Source organism: Mus musculus, chromosome X (genome assembly GCF_000001635.26).
Source record: "Mus musculus strain C57BL/6J chromosome X, GRCm38.p6 C57BL/6J".
NCBI classification, from domain to species: Eukaryota; Metazoa; Chordata; class Mammalia; order Rodentia; family Muridae; genus Mus; species Mus musculus.
Window position 1 is genome coordinate 155569515 of NC_000086.7, and position 20835 is coordinate 155590349.

The window sequence follows — 20835 nt, forward strand, 5'->3', positions numbered from 1 at the left end:
TCTATAGGGTAAAGCTGGCAAATTAAAGATAATAATGTCTTGAGATCTCTCTTTCTTGGCCCAAATGTTTCCCAAATACCATCTAAATTCTCCCAGCCAACCAACAGCATCACTCAAACTTAAGTTTCCAAGGCAAGATCATGCTTTCTCTGATTTGTTTTTGTGTGTATTCCCAGTCTTTAGAACAATGTATGGGTAATATTAGGCACTCAAAGTTGGCTGAATTTAAAGATATTTACTGTTTTTTTTTTTTTATCCCCACTGTACAGATGAAGAAACAGAGATACACAGAGGTCAAACACTGGTACAAGCTGCAGGGAATCTTTAATAGGATCCAAAGGAATAAAGCCATTATGAAGAGGGTACCATTTGTGTTCAAGAGGCTTTGCCTCATACCATACCACACCCCGATGGCGGTTCTTCATTTGACCTGTTCTCATGAGGGACACAGCCAAGGTCTGTTGCTGGGGTTGGAGGAAGGTAGTGTCATAGTCTTAGAATGCCACAGACAATTGGGGAGTGGTTATTTAAAATAAACAGTTTCTCAAGGGTCTTTTTAGAGCAGTAGATTGCATGAATAACAGCGGCCATGGAGGAGACCTCTAATTATTTCACTTCTGACTGAAAATATAGAGGTGAGAGTGAGAGCAGAAGCAGAAGCCACATGAACAAAACCCACAAACTAAATAAAAGCAAAATGAAGACAACCCCTTCCCCAATAAAAATTAAACCCAGCCAACCCATTAATCAAACAAGCAAAAATGAAACTAGCCCAAAACAAACACACAAACACACACACAAAGAGTTATTATTAGCAGGAACAATGGACAGAGATTTTCATGAAGGTTTGTTTTACATTTTCTCTGGAACAAAATGTACTTTTAGCCTGTGTATCCCTCATGGTCCTTGTTGGAACATTACTGCATGTCAGAATAACAACATCCAATTTCCATTATTGTTTTCTTTTTTGTAAACACCAATTCCCTTGTGAATTTACATCTTCTGCTGGATTCTACCAAAGGAGAGAATATTATTCCTCTTACCTTGGCTTTTCTTATCTTCGTTCAGAAGGCCCAAGCATCACAGTAGTTTAGTTGACCAGGAAAAATATTTTGATGATGGAACATTTTCTTTGGTAAATGGACACCAAACACTAACTTAAAGCCAACCAATGTTTCTTTGGTAAAGTGAACATTAATGTCTTGGTTGGAATTAATTAAAAGAAAAAACTGATTTGCTGAGATCATTCCTTCCCTTTTAGCAATTTAAAAAGGGAAATTTTATGAAGACTTAAAATATTTTGAGCTATTTCTACAGTGTCATCTCCATGGTGAAGTTAGACTGATGCTGTCAGATCACTATTAATAATCAATAATAAATATGAACAAATACATAATAATTGCTCAACAATAAATAACTTTTGGCATGCAGTCCTCCAATAGAAAAATTCATTTTACAGTCAGAATTTCATAACTTAATTTTAAGTGCTGAAAAGAGAAGCTGACAAGTTTGGAGAATGTGACAAGTTTGAAAATACCCTCCATTTAAAAATACAACATCTCAAGATACACAGAGACTCAATCAAGTTGGAAAACTACTACGTGTCATAAAACAAAGTTCCACAGTAAGTCACTCTGGTTGACCAAATTGATGATTAAATTCTCAACAAAATCCATTTAATTGGTGCATGTGTTGGGTCAGTTTTGTGAATTCACTAAGCTGAGATGTTTCACATGGCTGACACTAAATCAATGGCAGGTTTAGAACACACTGTTCAGAAAACAGTTTAGCAGCATATAATTTAAGAATAAAACCAATCCCTTCTTCAGTTGTTTTTGATAAATAATTTCCTGGTTGCAGGACCATAAGAGAGAGAACTGATTGAGCATCTAGTATGCAAACTTGCCATTTTGTGAAGAATATACTTGTCTTTAGATTTAAAACTCCTCCTCTTCTTGTTCAGTGAACAAACACATTACTATGACTGCTTAATGTGTCTGCAGGGGAGACTGAGAAATTAGAATATTTGTTAGAACTTTTTGGACAAAAGCACATGAGAGCAAAAGCATAGATTATCACTTGCTGTGATTACATCACAATCATTTGGGCATTTTTACTATTTAGAAGGATAATAGCCAACCTTAATCCAAAGTATTTTTATTCCAGACATTAAAGACATGTTTGTTCCACAGCCAATGAAGCCTTATGTTCCCACCTTATGTATGAATTTTAAGGGGTAGTAGCTACCTACAGGAAAATATACAATTGTCCTGCTGTGTCTTCAGCATGTTGAAATGATGGACCTCCTATAGTAGTGTAACCTGGGCCAGTTTCATTCTTCAAGGTCTGTTTCACCCGTTATGGAGAATGAAGAAGTAGTATAATATGTCTGCTAAAGTCCTGAAAGGTAATATGCCTTTTGGAAATGCTTACCACTATAGGTGACTAAAGAAGCTACATCTTTAAAAAGGAAAGACATTGTAGCTGTTTGCCTCAAATGTAACCCAGGATTTGGCTTAATTTTTATGGATTTAAAGAAATACAGGGGTCTGAGGGCAGCATACATACCCCCCCTTCAGATCAAACTGTCATTGTTTAGATTGATGAATCATTGCCCTTGTAGATACAACTGTTCAACTGTATAAATATCTGGGCATGTTAATGTACAGAGAGCCTTATAATGAAGTAGAGAGATAGCAAAAAGGCATTTTAGGGGAGGGGCGGTACAGCCAGTTTAGCAGGGAAGTTTGGCTGCTGTTATGGATTGATTTGTACTGGTAATTATTCCTATCCAGGAAATCCCACCTATTTTCCTTTGAGCCCTTTATCTCCAAGCACTTTTATAAAGTTTCTCATTGCCAAGTCTTAGTCTTATCAAAGGTTTTCCTTTTCTCCACTAAGTCAAGTAGAACTTATCACATAGCAAAAAAAAAAAAAAAAAAAAAAAAAAAAAAAAAAAAAAAAAAAAATCTGGCACTTGTTGGCCAATAACCATTTTGGTGTTTATTTTCTTTTCCTCATATATGTGGGCAGATGTTATTTTGGGACAGATGTTGTTTCTGGGCATCCATGCAAAAGTGCATGTAGGGCCAAACCACAAACATCTGTACCAGCTGGCTTTTCTTTTTTGGTAATATAGAAATACTCTGTATGTTCAAATAGATACCTGCTTTTCTTCCAACATGCCAGATATTTCAGCTTGACTCTGTGGCTTTGCACCCTCAGAGGTTCCTGCCAAGGGCTGTAACTAATAAAGTAGACCCTTTTCATGACAGGTAACAAGATATTCTGAAATTGAATTGCCCCAGTTCTGTAATGCTGGAGCTGTCATGGATTTCTGGGTGCATTAACTAAACCATACAGGTGTTAAAAGGTGCATCAGTGGAGGAATATGACAAGTTCATTCAAGAAAAAAATAAACTTGGCTCACCTAAGAGAATTTGGGGGTGATACTCAATTTCAATTTGTGGAGATATTCAGTCTATCACATCTGGTTTAAAAGTTCTGGCTTCCTCTTGCTGATCAGAACTTTCACAGAATCTCCTTGAGTGTTGAGGTGCTAGATGAAACAATGAAGACCTCAAATGACAGAACCTAAGTAGAGTTACTTCTTGATAGAAGTTTAGAAAACCTTGTTTGAACAATGCTTAAACCTATATTTGTCATAACAGCTGACTTTGCAATCAGTTGTATCTTATTACAATACCAGTAACTTGTGCAGTGTAGGTAAAATAGGATCATGCTTATTAATAAGCATTCCTTTGTTTGATCTTTCTTAAAATACTACGTGTCATGTTTGTTTGTGTGTGTGTGTAAGTAAATTATCATAAATTATCATAGAAACCCTTTTGCTTTAAAAAATTTAAAGATGCTACACCCATTATCCTCACCTTTTGCCTTTTTCCCATGTCTGTTTCTTATCTTTTTTTTTTTTTTAACAGAACAACTTTGACTTTAATTGTTTCAGCAACATAAGCTTTTTGTTCTTGGTAAGACCTAGGGTGAAAATATATGAAGCAGACACTATCACACTGTGGTTATTTGGTCAACCACTCGAGTACTATCAATATCTACCATTTCTACACACTCAATTTCCTCCCGGTTTTCAGGATTTTTCTTCTCTTTCCTTTTTTTCTTAGAGGGTGGCAGGAAAGTAAGTATCACAGGTAAAATGGCAAAGCAGTGAAAGAAGGTGACAAATGCTATTAAAAACAAGCACCTGAACAGTGTACAGGTCAGATTTGAAGGCACAGCTGCAAGAGGAAATAGACCAACAATATAACAGAGGTAACTCTGTAAAATAGCTACCCCATGCACTTCCAGGGCATTTTTAACCCATTTAGTTCTTGTAAAATCCTTGCCTAGAACAAATGTGGATAACAGTGGAGCACAGTTGTCAATTGTGTAGTTAATTCCATAAATTAAGCATAGCACAGAAATGCAATCCAGTTCGACTTTCCATAATGTCATGAAGCCTATCACTCCAAACTCCACAGACACAACCGTGAGAGTGATCCAGACGTTGATCAGCGAATCTGCTACCAGGAATGCCGAGAAGAAGAGCAGGAACAAAGCACTGATGCAGGAATTGTGCAGGGGGGCTCCCAGAGAGGAGGCATATCGATCCATGTACACAAAAGACGGATTAAAGACAATGAACTTCACCTTGGAGGTGACTGAAAGCCTCCTCAGAGTCTCCAAGAGATCATAAAGTTCTTCTCTGTTTGTTTCCATAGTCTTGGCCACCAAAAACATTCTAGAGGCCACTACATCAACCTCATCATTGTACTTTTTAGAGAAGATGATGTCCTCTTGAAAATGTGAAAATTGAGGAGTTTTCAGGAAGGAATTCCTCAACATGTCTGTGAAATTTTTCTTAGGCAAGTCAGTGGACACATTGAGTTTCCGAAGATAATTTAAATAGCTTTCAAACCAGGATATCCGCACAAAACCCTTAGTGTACTCTAGAACATCTTCTTGGACACTAGAGTTCCAATATTCTATGGACTCATATATGTAAAACCCAATAACAGGACTGTAGTTGTTAAAGTACTTTTGGTGGGCAGTAGTGTACTCAATGGTTTGTGTTGCAGTTGCTACGATGTTACTAAGGTCTGACCCTTCACTGACCTGCAGATAGCCCATTAAGGCAAAGGAAATATAAATAAGGTAAAAGAGGACTACAAAAGGCTTGACATAGGTGTTGGTTATCCAGTCACAGTAATAGCGTTTGAGGAAACATACCAATAAGTGACTCTCATAAGTGTTTGCTTCCTCACCTTCAGCTGTTTCCTCACTGAATCTAGCCGTCAGAAGAAACCTATACCATGCTGGCTTCTCCTGTAATACATCAGGCTTCGGAACTTTTCTACAGAATATACTATGCTGGTAATTGTTTTCTATGTAGCCAGTGAACACAAGGCTGGAACCATAAAATGAGAGTACATAGAGGTAGTTGAAGAGGATTGCAATACAGGAGTTGCAGCAGAAAATCCTGGCTGCCTCAATGTTTGTGAAAGGGCTGGCCCCGATGCCGAAGGTGACCAAGTACATGGCAGTGGTGAGAGAGAAGGAGAGCATGGAGTCTGCATAGACTTCTGCAGTTCGCTCTTTAACATGTTGGTCCTCTCTAGTTTTCCTCCACGAGGATAACATTTCAAAAGTCCCGTATAATCCATGACCTGGAAAGGCAGGAAAGAAAAAAAAAAAAAAAAAAGACAAGAGCAAAAGTTTTAAGGACCTAATCTTTATAATGAGGGGTATCAATTTGATCATGGGGACCAAATGGATCTTTTTTTTATTTAAACAATTTTTTATTAGATATTTTCTTCATTTACAATTCAAATGCTATTCCGAAAGTCCCTTATACCACCCACCCGCCCTGCTCCCCAACCCACCCACTCCTGCTTCCTGGCCCTGGCATTCCCCTGTATTGGGGTATGGATCTTAGTAAATATAGCCAACTTCTGTGGTAGCAAGTTGAGAAATGACAGGGTTTTGTTTTTGTTTTTGTTTTTTTTTTTTGTTTGTTTGTTCGCTGTTGGAAAGTAAAGCTGTGTTTTGGACAATCATAAGTGTTCATGGATAGTCTATTTGAGGATAGATAGAGGAGCATGAATCTTCACAGTCCCTACTAGCTTGAGAAAGCTGAGTGAACTTTTGAGAGCAGAAATCTGAGTAGATCTGGGCCTATGCCCTTTAAAAGTTATAAACATCAATAGCTTAGGGTTGTTGGTACAATTTGGCTCTAGCGAATATTGAAGATACTGATCATTTTGGTTTATATTCCCACAGGTCTGATGGGAGGTGTTGGCACAGAGGAAAGCAGTGGGCAGAGTATTCTCAATCAATATTGATGCCTTCTGTTAATATTGATCAAGTAGACCTGCAGCATTTGTTGAAGATGCTTTATTTTTTTCCATTGTATGATTTTGGCTTCATTGTCAAAAATCGAGTGTCAGCACCCTTCCCAGGGGCTGCCGTGTCTGGTCTTAGTGAGAGAGGATGCTCTTAGTCTTGCTTTGACTTGATGTGTGCCAGGGCATATTGGTGCCCATGTGTAGGAGAAGGGGAGAGAGGATGGGGAGAAGGATATGTGAGGTGGGATTTGGAGGAGAGGAGGGAGGGGCTGCCATCAGGATGTAAAGTAAATAAATAAATCCTATATACAACAATAACAACAATAACAAAATTGGTCAAGTAGAGGGCTTCAGTGATAAAGAGAGTATATTTAGTTTGAGTATTAATAGAAAATGAAATCAAAGCCTCTCTTTTCGTCACTAAACATAAGGACTTGAAACAATAAATCTGACAAACAGGAAATCAACGTAAGTAGGAACAAGTTTGAGTGTAGAATAAAACAAGAAGAATATAGAACCGACAGACAAGATTAATGTGAACCCTCATTGCTATTGCTGAAAATGACAATCAGATTCAAGGTTTATGGCTTGCATTTGTCTTTAGAAATTTATTTCACCAGTCCTAGTTCTTTACAGACAACTTATCAAGTATACAGTGACTCTGCCAACTTCTTGATACTATTTGTCAGTGGCTACTGTGGGAGAAGACCAAATTAGGAACTTTTCTTAACTGCTTAGGGCTCTTGGCACCCTGTTTAGTATTCCAACAACATTGGGGTAACATAGTGCAGTGGCTGCCCAAGTTGTAACTGCATTCCACTTCTTGGAAATTTGAGCATGCCTTCTGTTGGAATGAGACACTTCCTTGCCGCACATCCCTAAGCTACTCTACCATTGAAAACACCATCAAAGTGATCCATTGTGGCTTTGATAACCTGTCTTGAGTTGGCATTGCGATTAGAAGATCTAATTGTCTGCTTCTACACCTTTGCAAATCCAGTCCCATTATTGAGGATAATACTGTACTCTGGTATGATAGTCTTGTTTTGGAAAAAAAAAAAGCAATTCAAAATATCCAGCCACATATAATGTGAGTGGAATGAGTCACCATTATCTTCTATGCAAAATAACTGGGCATATGTCTGACCTTGCACCCAGGCTGGTATTTGTATCCTTCTTGTCCTGAGCTCACACCTGACTACCCATTAAAAAGTAATAATACAAGCCTGTTTCCTGAGGGATTTGTCATTCATCTTAATTTATTAGACATCATTTTACAGCTACTTTTAGAGGTCAGGGCAAGATTGTAGATTTCATTACTAGTACCATGGCCTCTATTAAACTGGAGCACCTAAATTCCCTAGTATGAAGTAAAAAGTGTATTTGTTGACTGGTATTCTGCAGTTAATTATGTTTTAGGCAGTTAACAGTGCTCAGCCTCAAGAGGAAAAACTAGTTATTAAATCTGTTTCCAATTTTCTCTGGATGGACAGACCAACCTTTGATTAAAAGTAAACCAATCTTTGTCAATGAGTAAGAAGACTAATACTGCTAAAACATCAGTGCCCTTGGGAAATAATACTGACCATTTAATCTGGGAACATGAAGAACAAAAAAACTTTGGAAGTAAATGCAATTGAAGAGGTTGCTGAAAAGTCCAAATAGTTTTGAGAGTAATTACTTGTTGGAAAAAAATACTTTAAAACAAGACATTAATATTGAGTATTTAAGCATGGTAAGATCATACAGCAGAATTAGTTAATCCTAAGGTAGGATTTTAGCTAAAATTAAATGTAAAATTGAATATAGAATTAAATATAAATTAGAAATATAATTTGTGATATTTTATAGTGGTATTATTTGACACCGATACTTTCTGCACAATATAATAGGACTCCATAATCTTAGTAGATGAAAGAGAAAAACACTCGAATTAACAGAGCAAAAGGGTAATAAGGTTTCAGTATGAAAATAATCACACTCAGGGAAAGATGAAAATATATTGTTAGCTTGTCTCCAGTTCTGTTGCTGTCATTTAAAAGCCCATTGTATATAGTTTGATCTTTTTTATTGAGTTCTGAGTCTTTTTGCATGTTTTTGGTTCAAAGGGCATTTCCAAAGAGAAATTGAATTTTGTTTTCAGGGGCTCTTGGAAACATCCCCTCCTTTTCCCTCCCTCCCCTGGCTTCTCTTTCCTTCCCTTCTACACCTTAGTCAGTCAAGGGAGAAATGAGTGCCAAGAGAGTTATTGGTGCCTCTTAGGGATTTGTTAGCAGCCTGGAGTACCTGCCTGGCACTAGTCTCAGGTTACAGCTGCATGTTTATGCTTAAGAGCTTGCCTCCTATTATCTTAAAGGAAAGATAAATTGTGGAAACCCTGTTTCCTGGCTTGAACTCAAGAAGAAATACACTTTAAGAGCCCATAAACGCCCCACCCCCAAATTCGTTCTCTGTCTAGAATTGCTGTCGAATTTTCTTCAGTTTTGGCCTATAAAGGTATAGTTTTAATTGCAAACTGCTTTGGGACAATGGTGTATGAAAGCAGCTTCCCTTATTGGGGGGAAACTGGGACAGAAAATGGGGCTGCCTGAAGAGTAATTAGGATCATTTCGGCACTCAGTAACATCTTTTTGTTTCCATGCCAGCCAGCCCTGGCTTTATCTTTTCCTGCTACGCTAGAATCTTGGAAAGTTAGATTCCCAGTCCCACCTCACGCGCGGGTTGGGGTGGGGGAAAAGTGTGTGGGGGGGGAGGCAGGGTGGGTGTCACTTCTTTAGCTCTCTTATCTTAGGGACTGGAGTACAACAGGCAGGACTTGGAGGCCAAATCTTAAGAGGGAGTAGTCTAATGTACTGCCTGTAGACTAAAGATATTGTTTTCCTGAGGTTTGAATATTATTTTCTTCATTAAAAAAGAGGTATTTTCAAAATATTGTTGTTTGCTTTGTGTTTAGTTTAAATAATTATTTGGAGCTCGAAAGATAGTTAGTTGGAGAGGGTGCCTACCAGCAAGCATGATGACCCAATTTCAGTCTCTAAGACTTAGGTAGAGAGAACTGACTGACACAAGTCATTTTCAGACTTCAACATGCTTTCTATAGCTGCCTTGGTAGGTTATAAACAACCCTGAAGGCTTTTGCTATATCCCAGAAAAGAGCTCTGGTGGATGTGAGATTTAATTTGTGAGTATGCCTAATAGTCACCTGGATGGTGTGTGTGTGTGTGACAAATACATGTGATATTAAGCCTCTGAAGTAAGAGTTCTATAGAAACAACTCTGGCAGCAAAGTTCACTTGGATAACCATTAAAATGCTATCTAAACATGGCACTTGTAGTACATCATAAGTTTGGTGACCAGGGGGTTTGCAGAGGGAATGGGAGTCATGACTTATAATCAAAGTGACAGGTCATAATCTCAGACTTTTACTTTATCATAGTGAGGATGTCAGGGACCCATTTCATATAGTCAAAGCAGAAATCAAACGACTTGCCAAGAGGAACCATTAAATGGTCCAACCTCTTCTAGCTTTTGAAGCATTTTCTCTTGAAAGCACATTCAAGGTACATTTCTGTTTGTTCTACTGCGCGTCTACTGTTACATGACTAGGAGCCCATGAGTAGTCACACACACACACACACACACACACACACACACACACACACGCACTTCCAAGTTGTAAGTATTTATAAGCAATTACTTTGAGGTGGCACAGGACACAGGATTTTAGTTAAGCCCTAGGTTAAGGAAAGTAAAACTCTTGAGCATTCACACACACAAGTTGTGCCAGGTGTGGGAATCGGAAAGGGAAGCTGCCTTTATTAATTTCATTAGCAATGGATGATGGGACTATCTGTCCTCTAGTAAAATAAAATACGGAAAGGATGTAAACTAATAATTCTTCTTCTTTTCCAAACATTATTTTTTGGTATCTGTGTATGTAGTGACCATCCAGTGTTTAGAACTAATGAAGAGAAAAAGCAGCACAGATGATAAATAACACTAATGCTAGAAGAAACTCAGCTGCCTAATCCTACAGTCACTTAGGATGACTTTCAGGCACACTCAACAGATTAAATCTCACTTTTACCCAAGCTCCTTTCTGGGGTATAGCCAAAGCCTTCAGGGTTGTTTATAATCTATCAGGGCAGGAATTCACTAGCAAATAGTTGAGAGTTAACTCTAACCAGTAGAAATGCTTCTAGAAATCTGCTCATAAAGTGACTCATGTTTTAAAGTTATTTAATGTTTTTTTTTTTTTTTTAATGAGACCTTCTGGGAGATTTGATTTTGCTTGCTTGCTGTGTTAATGACTAATCATAGGAATCGATCTACTCTGTACTTCTGCAATTTTGTGTTTAGGTTTTTCTTGGTCCTATATTTCCTTATCTTCCCCAAAGCTCACAGACACAGCATGGAAACTGCTGCCTTTGGATGCTCCTTAGGCTTTTTCAGGTTTTAATGCCTTTCCTACTAGCAGGGATGTCCTCAGCTTTGGATCCACGAGGAATTGTTGAGAAAAGTTACAATAAGAGGGCTTACTGGTAGATCATCTTTAAGTTTCAGTATGAAAATGTGTAATGTCAAGAGAAAGTGAAGTCACCTATAATGCACCTGTAACAAATTCCATATATGGAAACAAACAAGCATATTCATCTAAAAATGCCATAGATTACAAACTACTTAAAATATACTTTACTCTTAGGCAAGTTTCATGATATTGCCCATGTTTATAAAATACTTTTCTTCGATAGCATCTGCATAAATTTATGATGTTTCTTGTACCAAGAAAGAAATTTCAAGAATAGATATTTCTGGATTAAGTAACGTCTATTATTTAGAAAAGAGTTCATTAATGGGGTTACATTTAAACTTTGTCAGTTATAAACATTTACTTAGAAATATGAAATGTTTGGTTTATCCTTGCCTGTTGTGTCTCACAGTTAAGAGTAAAAGTGTACTCTACTTAAGTAAAGACAGATGCTTATATCTGGGAAGGATATATGCATCTTTTTCTTTCTACTAGAGGCTTTTCATATATTAAATAATATACATATTCCAATAACAACATAGGGTTTGAAACTGAGAAATAGTTTTCCTTTGCTAGACAATTGCATTTGAAAGTTCAGTAAATTATTTTGCTAATAGAGTTTTATTTAAAGATATTTATGTTTTATATGTAAGTATATTAGAATGTTTATATATGCAAAACTAGTATATATGTGTGTGCATATATATATACATATATATATATATTCCATAGTATATGCTATGTCATTGTGTAATATCTTTTCTTTTTTTGATTTTATTTATTTACTTACTTATTTATTTGTTTCTATTGGTTATTTTATTTATTTACATTTTAAATGTTATCCCCCTTTCTGGTTTCCCCTACACAACCCCCCTACCCCATGCCCCCCTGCTTCTATGAGGGTGCCCCCCCTATTCACCCTCATGACCCTAGCATTCCCTTAAGTTGGGGCATCAAGCCTTCACAGGACCAACAACCTCCCCTCCCCTCCCACTGATTCCAGATAAGGCAATTTTTCTGCTACATATGCAGCTGGAGCCATGAGGCCCTCTGTGTGTACTCTTTGGTGGGTTGTTTAGTCCTTGGGAGCTCTGGGGGTCTGGTTGGTTGGTACTGTTGGTTTTCCTATGGGGTTGCAAACCCCTTCAGCTCCTTCAGTTACTCCCCTAACTCCTCTACTGAGGTCTCCATTCTCAGTCCCATGCTTGGCTTCAAGCATCTGTATCTGTATTTGTCAGGCTCTGGCAGAGTCTCTCAGGAGACAACATGAAGCTATATATCATGTATATGTTATACATATATTTATGGTACATCATATTCAGGCATATTCTATATACTCATATATATAAGTTTTAAATAATACATAGAGCTATATCTTTGTTTAACATTCAAAATATGCACTGTTAAGCTATATTAATGTTAGTTCTAATATATATAACATGAAGTAATTCTAAACTATAAATGATATCTGTTATAGCTAATGCTGTCTACAATATATTATGACCACAAATTACACCTTCATACACATATAGGGAAAGCAGGAGGCTGATGAGGAATTTATTTAGCAGTGATGCAGAGAAATGGTAGTGCTGCTATATTGATCAATGCAAAGAAGATTCTAGAAAGCTATCTACAGTTTGATCTCAGTTAATAATGTAGTAAAGTTTAAGTAAACAGTAAGATTTCTTTCACAAGGACTATGAAACTACAAGGTCTGATTAGGTGAGTCATATAACAGCTGTGTGCTCCACTGGTTAGATAGTTCAGAAGAGGGCACCGTGGACTTGACATTTGATCTCTTCAAAATTGAAGAGTATTTTTCATCTCATTTCATCCCCAGTGCTATGGAACATCAACAAAGGCAAAGTGACCCTTGTAAGTTAAAATGCCACGCAGAAACTGATATCCAAACTCTCTTTCATAATCACTTCAATTATCCCTTTTATGTGTATGAAATGTATATGAGAAACAAGCTTCCCACATGCATAAGGAATAAAGCATTCCTTCTGTTCTTTCTATATTCTCCGACATACTCTTGCTTTCTTGACTTATGTTTGATAAACAGAGCTTTATAAATAAATAATACAGCTGTAAGGAGAATTTCCACATACAAAACAGATGCTAATTTCTTAAATCATACTCAACTAGACAACAATGATACAAAACCTCATTCTTTAGATGACATGTTATAATAGATTTAAAAGATGCTTATAAATATTAATACCTCACTATCTGACATTAATATAGCCAAGTAAATTCTTCTCTAAATTCTGGCAACTAAAAATGACAATAAACATTTATAATACTGTAGACCTTTGAGGATTTCAGCTCTAGATAAACTACCCTGACTCATCTGGATAGAGGTTTTGGCAGAATTGAAAGTGTCTAATATGCAGGCACTGATGAAAAACATTCAAAATCATGAGGTATTTATGCTTACATCATTGCCAAGCTGATTCATCTGTGTAGGATATATTCTTTTTGCCAGAGATACCATGTATCATCTTAGCTAGAAACACAAAATCAAGTCCCATTATGACTTCTCAGGGTTTATTCAAATACTTTTTTCTTGTGGAATTTTGTCAGGTTAACCTTATTGCTTACCACATGTAGTCTTAAAATTTTTCATTGCAATCAATTCTCATTTTGGCATTTTGCTGGATCTGGTATTATGTGACTGGGGTTGTACTAAGAATGTTGAATTTGAAATTTATAATATTTGTCACATTATGGTTATTATTAATAACCAAGGAGATTTCTGCATTAAATATTTTATAAATATTTTTATAAAAAATTTATAAGTATTCAAACCTGATTTTACTAAGTACAATGAACTGAAAATATTCACAACATCTTGAAATTGATTGTACAAAATAAAATTAAGTAGAATCTTTAATAGTTCCACCAAACCTACCTTGTACTTTTAAAGATACTTTAAATGTGCATTCTAAGTAAATATAATGAATATATATTTGAAAACACCAAAATGATTCTAAATAAATTTCATATATCTCTATCTATCTATCTATCTATCTATCTATCTATCTATCTATCTATCTATCTATCTGTCTATCTATGTCTTGATTTGACATAGTTTTATATGACAAACTAAATCATGAAGTTTTTAAAATAACATGATTAGGTTAAGTTTAAATAAGCATTTGATATTATTGACAACACATTATCAGACACCTAATTGATATGTAGCATAAACTCCTAGCACCACATTTCTTCTTGGTCTTTTGAAATATTTACCGCTATTTTAGGACGAGTCACCAATAAACAGAACTAAACAATGGCTTTGAATACATTCATAAATCTGCTCTTGCTTATATTTCATTTCACAGTCCTACTCTAAGGATTATCTGAGAATTCCAGAAGGACAAGCATCCTAAATCCAGGCATTGTTAGCTTTATGAGCATGTTAAACACCAATTACATCATGCAAAATCTTTATTGCAAATGAGCCTTAGCCACTAAAATATTTAGCTTCCCGTTCATGCTGTGATCAAGTAATGTGAGCATCATACAGGCTGACGATGTATGGAAAGATTGCATGTTGACTGTCAGCAGGAAAAGCCTTGATCAAACCAATGCACGTAACATTCCTCATAAATCTCAAACAATTCTGGGAGTACTGGATACTTGGTGTGCTTGCTCTTTTTCACTGCAAATACATGTTTGTTTACTTTTGTGGTTATTGTTCTGTTTTCTAAATTAAATCCTGAGTTAAAGTTCAGTGATGCTTGGTCTCTGGGGAGTTGTGGAGCTACTTAATTTCTGGACTCACTTTTAAAACACTGCTATCTAATGGCACTGTCCTACCCTAACATCATTCACATCCCTCCTGTTCCAATACTGTCTGACATTTTATTTTGGTGTTTCAAAATATATATTCATTATATTTACTTTGAATGCACATTTAAAGTATCTTTAAAGGTACAAGGTATGTACAGTCAGTTTCAAGAAGTTGTGAATATTTTTAGTTCATTGTACATAGTAAAATCAGGTTTGAATATTGTTCCTTGAAGATTAATTCTAATCAGCTTTAAATACTGTAATTTTCTGTTCCTTATTTATCATTAATTTTGAGAAGCTTTAAATATTGTAATGCTCTGTGATCATTGGTAATGAGTTGGAGTGGCAGAAAGCCAAACTTGCAGTCCTTTTTCCTAGCTCGCACATCGCTATTTCCTCACCTTAAGAATCTATCTCGATTCAGTTCTCAACCAATTTCTTATTCTTGTTTATCTTCTGCTTGCAAAAGCAACCACAGAAACACTATTTTTAAAATGAAAAGTTAAAAAAAAATCCAAGCAGTCAAGCATGTGACTAATCCTGAGCAACACATCTTAATTTAAACTTTGACTCAACTCTCTGAGGAAGTTACTAATACTCAGACTTCCCCATTCTTTGAGGAACTGCCTTGGATTCCACAATTGACCTACAGAGTTCTGGAGTCAGTTTTAAAGGGAGAGATTGTGTTGCCTTCTTATCAGACTGAATGCAGAAGGTAGTACAGCAGCTTCCTTCTCTATTGTTTTCAACACTGACAACTAAATTGATCCAGCACATTCCCAGACTGCTTAGTCTCTCCACAGTGCCCTGCTTTCTATAAAAGCACCAGGTATATGTGTATTGGACTGGGTCTCAATTCCCACAGGTCACAAAGCATTGAGGGCAGAATGTAGCTCCACCAACCCTGCTTATCATTAAACTGTGCAATTCGTTTGAGATATTTTAAGAAAATTCTGTGGTTTTTTTTTTAAAACTGATAATCTAAACATGGCACAAATCATACTAATAAAATAAATCATGATGATGTCCCAGTCAACAACAAGAACAATCCCATAACTGTTTTGTAACATTGGTATCTGATTCCAAGTGACAGTTTAATTTTGCTAGAGAAATTGATGAGAAGTTGTGACAGAAAGTGGGGGTGGGGAGATAGAAAGCTAACCTAACTTCATTGAATCTTTGACTCACAGGAACCTTTACCACCTAGTGTACTTCACATGTCATCTTCAATGTCAGGCAGGGAGAACAGCTAATGCTATGAATATTCTGACATTTTTTTTTTTTTTTATCTTTTGAGGAATCACTGCTGCTCTTCCCTAATTAAAAACTTGGGAAGAATCACTTGGCCACCGAGATTAACATAAAAGATACCTTTCTACTGATATTTCACAGGATACTTTCCAAGTTTCTGTTTACTTATCACATCCTTTGGTGTGATGCTCACATCTACTCTAGTCATTAATAGAGAAAGCAAACAAGGTAGCCTAACCCACTTGCCCTCCTATTTGCAATTCTAAAACTTCCCATGGCTTCTCACCAGAAAGTCATCTGGAGGAGTTTCTACAGCTACAGAAGGAAAGTGCTGAGGAGTTAGCTATGCAGGGGAGCAGCCCTCAGTGAATCTCACACAGGACTTTGGAGTAAACCACCCAACTTCCTCAGCCTTCACAGAGTACCTTTCTGAGTGATCTACCCAGTCTTCTAAAAGTCTCAAGGGGAATTGGAGTACCCACTACCAGTATGCAAAGCAGTACCCTAACACACTTTGGGCTGCTTGCCTTCCCACCTCACCTCTTCGACCCCATACTGGTGCTACTAGAGTTCTCCTAAATAAACTCCTTGTCTATCCATTCCCTACTCAGGTCTACTTTTGAGAAAAATACACCCTAAGACACTGGGGGACAGACAAGATTGATATCTGCCAAATACTACAGAGCTCCTAAATGTAGAAACACAGCTGGAGCCAAAGCCTTTGACTTTCTGACATATGTACCAGGTTGGGTTGACCCTTGGTAATAACCAGTACTTGATATAACTGGTTCAACCCCCTTCACACTATAGTGAAACAAAATTGTCAAATGGCTTTTTGAGAAAGCTAGTTACTATTATCAACACAAGTTAAACAAGCAAACAAATAAGAAAACCAAGGAAAACGAACGGCAGTACTTACCTAGCATGACGAAAGGGACTCCCAGGAAGGTGGAGTTGTATTTTCCACCAGTGAGATTGATGATTCCGGCTGCAGTGAGAGTGGCTAGGCTTATGGTCACCAACCCAAGTAGGCCTAACCAGGGTTTGCTGCGGACACAGTCCTGCATAGAGCAGCACAGAATAGCCATGGTGACTACCAGGATCAGGCTGGTGACCAGGTAACGTTCTGATACACGGCTGGTCTTCTGGAAATCTTCCCTCAGTGATGAGGATGTGTACGGGTATATTTTGACTTTGCTGTTGGATTTCTGGAATAGTTTGACAGTGTCACAGAAGCTGGACTCCCACCTCTCAGCTACCATGTCATTGAGACTGTTGATTGATTGCAGATAGTAGGTAAGCTGAATGGCCTCTGCAGATTTCACCCGATCCTTGCTGTGCACAGTGACACCTCCGAGTTGGTGCCCATTATACACAGCCCTTCCATCTTTTAAGTGAGTGATCGGATATGTGATAGCAAAATTGGTCCGATTGGTGGCCCGAGCATTCTTTAGCTCTTCCAGGACGTGTACTATGTCATCCACAATGCAAGTCTTATCATTATTCAGGACACATATGTGAGCAAATGTATAGTTAAAGCCAGGCCTTGGAACCTGGATCTTGGTCACTGCAGTATGCAACTATGGGGGAGAAAAACAACAGTTAGATTTTTCAATGGACAAATAGATATTAATAAGTAATATTAGCTCTTGAAATGAAAAAAAAAATTTTTTCGGGAAAGGGAAAGGCAGAGAGTTTAAAATGTTTTGCCCATAGTTCACAAATGTGTAGTAGGGCTGTAAGACATACATTGGATCAGTAGTTTCATAGTATGTGGCATCCAGGCTAGCAGCATCAAACCAACAGCTTGTGAGAAATGCAAATTCTTAGGCCCCATTCCAGAACTGAGAAATCAGGTTCGCTGTAGTACAACCTATATAGACTTTCTGGGGGATTCTGATGGTGCTAACAGCTTAATAATCTTATATAATTACTCTCTACTATAAAAGCCAAAGAGTTTACCCTGATAGCTGTGCTGGAAAATTTTATGTCAACTTGACACAAATGAGGGTTGCCAGAGAGGAGAAGGCCTCAATTGAGAGAATGCCTCAATAAGATGGGATTGTAGGCAGGCCTAGAGGGCATTTTCTTAATTAGTGATTAATTATCCAGCATATTGTAGGTGGTACCATCCCTGGGCTAGTGGTCTAGGGTTCTATAAGAAAGCAGTCTGAGCAGGCCATGAGGAGCAAGCCACAAGGAGCAAGCCAGTAAGCAGTGTCTCTCCAAAGCCTTTGCATCAGCTCCCACCTCATGATTCCAGCCCTACTTGAGGTACTACCCTGACTTCTTCCTGACGAACAGTGATGTTGAAGCATAAGCTAAATAAACCGTTGGCTCCCCAAGTTGCTTCAGTCATGGTGTTTTAGATGGGAAGGTCACTAAATGATAAGACTCTAGTTGATAAAAATTGAAATTGCACTAAGGGGGCACAATGCCATTTCTATACACTTTAAGGACTGGAGTGTGCTCAGTGATAGAGTACTTGCCCACTATGTGCAAGACACTGGTTTCTAACCCTAGTATGTCAAGAATTATTCTACACACCTTGACTAGTGTCGGATTGTAGTTGTGTCAACACACTTTACACTTTCCATCAAAGCGCATGAGAAAATAACACCTACTCTTCCATGCCAAGTACAGACCTAGGCATTGGCACAGATTAGCTGATCTAGAACTTAAAACAGATTCCAAAGTACATATGCACACTAGCCTTAACTTACAGGGGAGGCAACTGAGACACAGAGAACTTAAATAATTTTTCCAAGATCACATGCATCATAAGAGGAAGAATTAGGTTATACCTAGCAATCTGAATGGGGCCTGTGTATTTAAGCTCTTATCATATATCTTTCTAGGTGCCAGAACGTCAGTGAGGTTTCCTGCAAACTGATTTCTGAATTTGTGTTTTTATTATCCAGCTGCTAAAATTCACATGTAAGTGTTTATAAAATCCAATATCTGAAGTGAGAGAACAGGCAGTATATTTGTAAAGGGATTAAATGAACTAGTACTATGTTCCAGGATATCATGCTTTTACCTCCTTCCAACAATTCCATTTATAGTGAGAATATCAAAGCACATGAGAGGCTTGTAGATAGGGTTAATTGGTATCTTAGAATTACATCATCTTACTGTTTTAACTATAGATACATGGGCCTCTAGCTAACTGCTTCAACTCTTTTAGTCAGTTATTATTATGATAAATTTGTCTTACCTCTGTAACTGTGGCTGAACTGCAAAATGAGGCTAGTAGGAGACATGTGTTTGGGTGTTAAATAAACAAATGTATCTATGGCTTTGCCTAACAAAGAATGAACTCTCCCACGAGTGTCTGCATTGTCCTGCTATATCTTCTCTCAATCTGTTCTAAATGGGTTGTTGGTTAAAGATGTTTTGCTGTTCATGCGTGTGTCTGACTGAGTGGGATAGTAGGCTTTTCTGAAAATGTCTGAGAAGCACCAGCTGTTAAAGTACTTTACTTAGCCCACAGATTGTTTATCCTAAATCCCAGTGTACCCTTGCCATACATCTCTTCATGAACACCAGCCCTTAGATTCAGAAAATGTTACTGTATTATGTCTAGCTAAACTATTTTCATTTCTTTCACATACATATACAATCTTTCAGATATACCTAAGAGGCCATTTTTACAGTTTGAACCATATACTAAATTTTTGTCTTAGCATTTTGGAATTAATTGCCAGAAAAAAGTCTTTCAGTGGTTTTAAACTCTGCAAGAATCTTTCTGTCCACTCTTGTCTTAGTAGAGGCTAGCAAGTCTTGATTAGGATCATTCCTAGTCACCAGAAGTTTCCAAATTTAAAAGGTTATTTTGGAGAAGAAAAAATGAAGAAAAATGTAAAGATGAGAGAAATTTGGCAAGAGGTAAAGACTTTAAGGGAAAGATTCAGAATAGACTAGAGGAGTAATATTGAAAGCATGTATATATGTAATATTTAGTGCATTGTTTGTTCCCATAAGCAGTGTAAAAAACCTCTCTTAGAATGACTAGTAAATATGTAAAGAGAAAAAGACTGCTAAAAAAGATGGTGTTAAAGATGGGCTAAAGATGGTTTAAAGATGGGTTGAACCCAATTACAGTAGGGGATGTTTTTTCCATCCTTTCTCTACAGTAACCAGGCCCTGCTTGTTGAGGAGGTATAAACTATTTAGTGATCTGCCAACTTTGATCTGCTAATACCTCTGGGATTACACATGGAAGGAGTCAGGCAGTATATTAACCATTGTCCTATTAAACAATTGCTGAGAGTCTTAGAAAATGAGAAGGAACCTTGCTGAAGTTAGAGATGGAGGATTTCTTAAGTCAGCAGTAGAGATGTTGTGAGATGTAGTTGCCTTGCATTTCTGATGGGGTGGTGGGTAGTGCATGTATCACTCTTGTTTCTGAGTAGTAGGGTGACAGAGAATGAATGACAAAGCAGCTGAGTGGTGCCAGGCCACTCACCTGGTAGGAAGCGCCTGTGGAATTGTACTGTGGAATAAGAGGTGAGAAGACAGAATGGAAACTGAAAGTTGAAGCTCCTCTTTGTGTCTTTTAAAACATCTCAGGTTTCATGGTTGTTTCTAATAAGTACATATGAAATATAAACACAATTCACTCTTGGACACTCACAGAGTTATGGTCAGATATCTGCACATAATACTTAGATATCTATCTATCTATCTATCTATATATGTGGCCTTAGGATGTTCTGATTTACTTTCCTGAAGGAGCCCCAAAATGAGGGAAGTAGAACCCTGGCATTCTAGGTTGTGGTAAAATATATATTTGCAAGATTTTGTGAAAAAGGAAAAGACAAAGAAAAAGGCAAAGAATGGAAGCTATGCCTCAGCTCTTCTATAATATAAACAGCAGCAACCCACAAGAGTGTAGC

The 20835-nt window shown here is 37.3% G+C and overlaps 1 protein-coding gene across 6 annotated transcripts in view; it reads right to left on the reverse strand.

The window, feature by feature from the left end:
- Window positions 1-221: 221 nt before the first annotated feature.
- The window catches only part of Ptchd1 (patched domain containing 1), a 54435-nt gene continuing 33821 nt past the window's right edge, over window positions 222-20835 (reverse strand). For 5 of the 6 annotated variants that reach the window (XM_006528793.4, XM_011247812.3, XM_030251297.1 and 2 more), the window contains 2 exons: window positions 16857-17517; window positions 301-5681 (listed from right to left, as the gene is read on the reverse strand). In XM_006528793.4, coding sequence (XP_006528856.1) covers window positions 4027-5681; window positions 16857-17517 — 2316 coding nt within the window. In that variant the 3' untranslated portion in view covers window positions 301-4026. Of the gene's footprint in view, window positions 5682-16856; window positions 17518-20835 lie in introns of all 6 variants that reach the window. The other variant, NM_001093750.1, reaches the window with a different exon arrangement.